A 6,602-nucleotide genomic window follows, 5' to 3' on the forward strand; every position below is an offset into this window, starting at 1 on the left:
AAATAAATAAATAAATAAATAAATAAATAAATAAAAATAAGCTGGGAGTGGCGGTGTGCTCCTGCAGTCCTAGCTATTCAGGAGGCTGAGCCCAGGAGTTTGACGCTACAGCAAGCAATGATCACACCACAGTACTCCAGCCTAGGCGACAGAAAAAGACCCTGTCTCAAAACAAATTATTGAGTAGTTCTAACCTCTGGACACTGTTCTAGGAACTAAGGCTATGGTAGTAAACAAAATAAAGTTCTCATCCTCATAGAGCTTACTTACAAGCCGAAGAAACACAAGGATCAGAAATATACACGCACATACACATGTATTTGTGGACTATATTCACTTAGAAATTGACAAATTAAAAGCCAGAAAAATGTATACAAACTGAACATTTGGAATGCCTGCAAATTTAAATAAGTAATTAAAAAAAATTTTTTTTTTTTTTTTTGAGACGGAGTCTCGCTCTGTCGCCCAGCCTGGAGTGCAGTGGCCGGATCTCGGCTCACTGCAAGCTCTGCCTCCCGCGTTCCCGCCATTCTCCTGCCTCAGCCTCCCGAGTAGCTGGGACTACAGACGCTCGCCACCTCGCCCGGCTAGTTTTTTGTATTTTTTAGTAGAGACGGGGTTTCATTGTGTTAGCCAGGATGGTCTCGATCTCCTGACCTCGTGATCCGCCCGTCTCGGCCTCCCAAAGTGCTGGGATTACAGGCTTGAGCCACCGTGCCCGGCCAAAATTAGTGCACTTAAAAGTCAGCATTATTTAAGGTATGAGCATCTACAGGTGGAATGTGATTGAAATTGTCTAGATAATTCCTCTGAAAATAGAAATTATGGAAACAATAATTAGGGTCTTGAATTAAAATCCCTTCAAAAGAAGTATTTTGTGGCTTAGTTTGGGTATGGATTATGAAAACATTCTTCCAGAGAAGAACAAAGCATAAATCTAAGCTTCCCCTGCTTAACTTTGGAAACTGTGGGTTCCAGATTTCAAGTAAAACAGTCACTAATTCTGTCATCCATGTACCAGTTTTTGAAAAAGCATGTTTTCTGTTTATCAGTGGGATTGAAGTGAAAGTATATGATTTATTTTCAAGGATATGTCTGATTTTTGGATAGATGTTTGCTCTATCTTGTCTTTTCTAAATATTGATATGAATACTGCAAAAAATCAGTTTTGGATATTTGACTGAATTTATGGTATGATGTGAATTGAAAAACTTTTTAAATGCTTAAATTTAGTTTTTAAGAAAGATTGGCACTATTTCGTAATTTTTACCAAAGCAATTTACTGTTCATAGTGTGTTATTTAATTGTCCTTATTAAATGAAAACTATGGAGGTTGGATTTGGAAACAGAAAACACCTGAAAACTCTCAATTGATCTCAAACAGAGATCAGTTGTAATTTCATCTTCCACAGTCATACTTTTTCTAAACTTTGACTTGGAATTATGGTCTTTATGAGCTCTATTTTTTTTAGCCTTTGGCTTCTGTAACTCACAGGATTGAATTTCATAATGTTCATTACAACCTTGAAACCACTAAGTTTGAAGCAATGGTTTTCTTTCATCAGTTCCCTATTCTTGATGTTTAGTTGAAGGTCACTCATCAGCTTGTCAGTGGAATGCTGTGGCATTGACACTGTTCTCTGAGAACATTTGGTAGTATATGGATTTACTCCTGAGGCAAAGAATAGAAAACTGAAGAACTTTTTGTAGCATAGAGGCTTTGCTTTATATTCTTAGAAAGTAGGCTGGGCACGGTGGCTCATGCCTGTAATCCCAGCACTTTGGGAGGCAAAGGTCGGTGGATCATTTGAGGTCAGGAGTTCGAGACAAGCCTGGCCAACATGGTGAAACCCCGTCTCTACTAAAAATAAAATTAAAAATAGCCAGGTGTCTGGTGGCATATGCCTGTAGTCTCAGCTACTCGAGAGCCTGAGGCATGAGAATCACTTGAACCCGGGAGGCAGAGGTTGTAGTGAGCCAAGATTGCACCCCTGCACTTCAGCCTGGGCAACAGAGCAAGACTCTGTCTTAAAAAAAATAGTAATAAAAAAGGAAAGTAGATAGTTGGTTATACTCAGAAATTACCCAGGAAGGAGGAAGAAAAAGGTGTTCAAATTCCTAGGTTCTGAGAATGTTTATCTTCAGGTCACCAGCATCAAAGGAAATTTCAAAGTAAGTGACCCTTTCATAAGATTTAAACCTTCTTGTCCTTTTTCATCTAGAAACTATTAGTTTTTATTGTCTTTTTCTTCAGATGATAGAAGATGTTTTGGGAGAAGGGTCAGTCTCTGCCAGTCGGTTCAGTAGGTGGTTCTCTAACCCGAGCAGATCAGGAAGCCGATCCAGCAGTCTTGGGTCAACACCACATGAAGAGCTAGAGAGACTTGCAGGTAAAATGGCTTCAGATTCTGCTCTTGAAGGTAAACCTGGGTTTTTCCCTGATACGGTTCATTCGTCTTCATTAGTCAGGAGTCGATTAGGGTCAAAGGGTCTCTGGACAACTGAAAAGCCTTCAATTTGTGTCCTTTTAATATTGTTGAAGGGGCCGGGTGCAGTGGCTCATGCCTGTAATCCCCGCACTTTGGGAGACCAAGGCGGGCGGATCACCAGGTTAGGAGTTCGAGACCAGCCTGGCCAACACAGTGAAACCCCGTCTCTACTAAAAATACAAAACTTAGCCGGGCGTGGTGGCAGGCATCTGTAATCCCAGCTACTCGGGAGGCTGAGGCAGGAGAATCTCTTGAAACCGGTAGATGGAGGTTGCAGTGAGTCGAGATTGCACCACTGCACTCCAGCCTGAATTAAAGTGAAACTCCATCTCAAAAAAAAAAAAGAAAGAAAGAAAAATACAGTTGAAGGCATGTTTCTTTACTGGAACAGATTAATTTTGAGTATGTTTATTTGCAATATCAGGTCTGGAGCAAGCCATCCTCTCTCCTGGACAGAACTCGGGGAATTACTTTGCTCCTATACCATTGGAAGACCATACTGAAAATAAAGTGGATATTTTAGAAATGCTACAGAAAGCCAAAGTGGATTTGAAACCTCTTCTTTCTAGCCTTTCTGCAAATAAAGAAAAACTTAAAGAAAGCTGTAAGTGTTTATAATTTTTTAGATATCTGAAAAAGTCTAGATGTTCAGTCTTCAGGCAGTTGGGTCTAACATACCTCTGTTTCCTAAAAAGTCAAATATATATTGGGTTTTTGTTTAATGTTCTTTTTTAAAAACTCATTTCATCAAAGAATACCACCTCTTTGAGAATCTCACAGTAGGTCATGAGCCCTATGAGAACTTTTCCTATAAGTTCTTACCTAGGGTCTGGTTATAATAATCCAGTGAATGTTGAAAACAGACTCCAGTGAATGTTTTATTCCTCCAGAGCATAACTTACCATTTCCTCACAAATCTGCCCTAGTCTTCCATATTCTTGCTTAGGCTATAAATCCTCAACATAAAAACTTAGTGATATACTGACCACAGTGCAGGTAGGAATCTTGGCAATGTTGGGCTATCTGGGATTCTTGTCCCAGGTAACAAGTCTCCTAGAAGACTCATATCCTTCTGCAGGATGCACAGCAGGATCTTGTCAAGTTTTAAAGCATAGCACCTCATATTTGTGATCCCCCAGTATCTAGCATCTAAACATTTTAGGTTTAGTTTATGCCATCTCTTAGTACACAATTTGATTTTAAGTGTTACTAGTTTGTCTATTTTTGGTGTCAGTCTTTTCTGACAGTCTTATCTCAATTTTGAAATAAATTATTTTCATCTTATCTATCATACTAGCCAAAGAGAATTCCTACCAGATATCTCTTTGCTTGATTTAACCTGGACATTCTCAACTTCTCAGCACATTCAGGGGTTGTGCTTTCCGTGGAGGAGGTAGAAGCAGGTCTGAAGGGCTTGAAGGTGGACCAGCAAGTGAAGAATTCAACTCCCTTCATGGCAGAACACCTAGAAGAGACCTTGAGTGCTGTAACCAACAATCGACAACTCAAGAAAGACGGAGACATGACTGCGTTCAACAAGCTAGTGAGCACCATGAAGGCAAGTGGGACTTTGCCTTCTCAGCCCAAAGTCAGCGTAAGTATCTGGCACAAACCCACCCTTTTCTTTTTTTTTTTTTTTTTTTTTTTTCTTTTTCTCCTTTTTCCCACCACAATAAATGGATTTTTAAAAAGGTATTCTGAGTAAGTTGGAAATTCTTTAGTAGTCATTTGGTCCTTGATGCTTTTGTGTGTTCCTTAATTATTAATACACTATTCGTTACTGGAGAAAGCAGGCTTGTGGTTAATTTATATGTATTGTGGGTAACAGTATAAAGATTAAAAGATTCAGTCTTATGTAATGCCTGTATAACTGTAAGTCACTGCTAAAATGAGGTAAAAAACCATCTTTTTGGATGACCTCCAGAGAAAATTTTGTTATTCAGCTACTTAAGTTCATATACTTTACCATATTTGTATAGTAAAATCTTTATTCACATCTTCTAATTATTGCCAGATACCAGGGATTACCTGCTTTCTTACAGCCATAGAAATCATTTGTAAAGTATCTAAGATGGGGCTGGGCACAGTGGCTCATGCCTGTAATCCTAGCACTTTGGGAGGCTGAGGCAGGCAGATCACCTGAGGTCAGGAGTTTGAGCTGGCCAACATGGTGAAACCCCATCTCTACTGAAAATAACAAAAATTAGCCAGGCATCGGGGCGGGCACCTGTAATCCCAGCTACTTGGGAGGCCAAGGCAGGAGAATTGCTTGAACCCGGACAATGGAAGTTGCAGTGAGCCGGGGTTGCCCCACTGCACTTCAGGCTGGGCAACAGAGTGAGACTGTCTCAAAAAAAAGTAAGATGGGTTTGTCAAGATAATTACATTCTGTTAATTTACTAAGGGAAAAAGCTGTGGCTCCAAATTAAAAACAAAACTTGTAGGCATGAAGTTAGGTTACAGGGTGACACAACTGCATATCACCTTGTAAATGCAAGTGTTTATAATAATCTGGTCTTTGTCCTAACAATTTTGAGAGGGTAGTTCTCACCCATAGCGTATGTGTTAATATCACTATCTCTTGATACAAACTAATGGGGAGGCAGGGTAGATATGAATAATAAAATCATAAACATGGACTTATTCTAGTTGCTAAGTTCCAGCAAATTTACCAAATTGAGTTTTCCCTCTTTTTTTTCCTGTTCCCTGCTTGCTTGGGAACTTACCAGTTAGCTAAGATGCAAATAGCAATAGCTGTTTGAATCATTATGCCTTACACCGAAAGAAAGCAACTGACTTTTAGCATTCCTTATCTGACCAATAGTGCTAGAGATGTCAACATCCTCAGACAGAGGTGCCATTATTCCTTAGTGCCAGGACCGACCTTCTACCCTTGAAAGGAGGCACCTCAGATAGGTAGACTGACTTCTTTGTATCTGACCACACCATACCAGTTGCAGGAGAATGTCCCTGTAAACTGCTTTAGAATTATTTTTATACAAAGAATTATTACATACAAATACTTTCAAATGAAGACCAAACTGAAAGACGGTAGACTATCCTATTTTCCTTTCTTGTTACCTTTGTGTCTTGGTAATTGGGTGCTGGCTGCAATGGTGTGGTTCATATCTTGTAATTAGCCTCTTTCTTTTGGTGTGAGCAACTAAAAATATGGAAGGGGGATTCAGAGTTTACCTGATGTTTTTCCACATTTTATTGTAGATATGATTCTAGGATTTGATATTAACACAATTTACTCTTGAGTTGTAAGGGCAATTGGTTTGATGTTGGGGTTTTAGTACTCTGAAGTATATCTGGTTTTAGCTGAGCAAATGAGCCTCAAACACCTGCCAAAGGGATAGATGACACATATTCAAGTGGCTAGGCAAAGGCTAAGACAAACTCAGCTAACAGGAAAGAACGCAACAAGGAAAGTAATGGAGTAAGAATAGCAGGTGTTATCTCAAAATATTGCTCAATTTGCATGTTGTTAAGTCATGGTTTACTTTTTGAATTTAGCGTCTTTAATTACTACTGCTGTGTATGTTTTGTATACTATTTCTGATCTGCCTCCGTCCATTTCGGTTGTCATATTGGTTCATCCAAAAGTAATACATGCTGGTTCAATCTAAATTATATTTTAAATTACAGATTCTATCCTCTAAGTATAATAAGCCATGTGGTATAAAGTTGTCTATTTGTTTTCATTAGATGGAAGTAAATGACTCTTAAAGAGATTACTTATAAAATAATCTGCCTTTAGTCCCAATTCCAAAATCAACAATAAAATACTTGGGTATCCTTGGGCTATTTGTCATGCCTAGACACTGCTTTGGACTTTGACAGCTCCATCTAGGGAAAGGGAAACTACACCAGAGGAAGCACTTCACGCAGAGCTAAATGGGCATAGGGATGTCCTGAAGTGCAGGAGGGAACTCCAGGCTGGATGCACAAAATGTAACCACTGGCCAGACCTGGTGGTGTACACCTATAGTTCCAGCTACTTGGGAGGCCAAGGTGGGAGGGTTGCTTGAACCCAGGAGTTCAAGGCCAGCCTGAGAACACAGCCTGAAGAACATAGACCTGTCTCAAAAAAAAAAAAAAGGCCGGGCG

At 39.5% G+C, this 6,602-nt stretch overlaps 1 protein-coding gene across 1 annotated transcript in view; it reads left to right on the top strand.

The window, feature by feature from the left end:
* Positions 1-6,602, top strand: part of EIF4ENIF1 (eukaryotic translation initiation factor 4E nuclear import factor 1) — a 56,649-nt gene that overhangs the window by 37,451 nt on the left and 12,596 nt on the right. Inside the window, exons 8-10 of the mRNA XM_011979008.1 lie at positions 2,255-2,390; positions 2,914-3,093; positions 3,851-4,083. Of these exons, the coding sequence (XP_011834398.1) occupies positions 2,255-2,390; positions 2,914-3,093; positions 3,851-4,083 (549 nt within the window). The remainder of the gene's footprint in view (positions 1-2,254; positions 2,391-2,913; positions 3,094-3,850; positions 4,084-6,602) is intronic.

Source organism: Mandrillus leucophaeus, unplaced genomic scaffold (genome assembly GCF_000951045.1).
Source record: "Mandrillus leucophaeus isolate KB7577 unplaced genomic scaffold, Mleu.le_1.0 Scaffold2, whole genome shotgun sequence".
Classification (NCBI taxonomy): Eukaryota; Metazoa; Chordata; class Mammalia; order Primates; family Cercopithecidae; genus Mandrillus; species Mandrillus leucophaeus.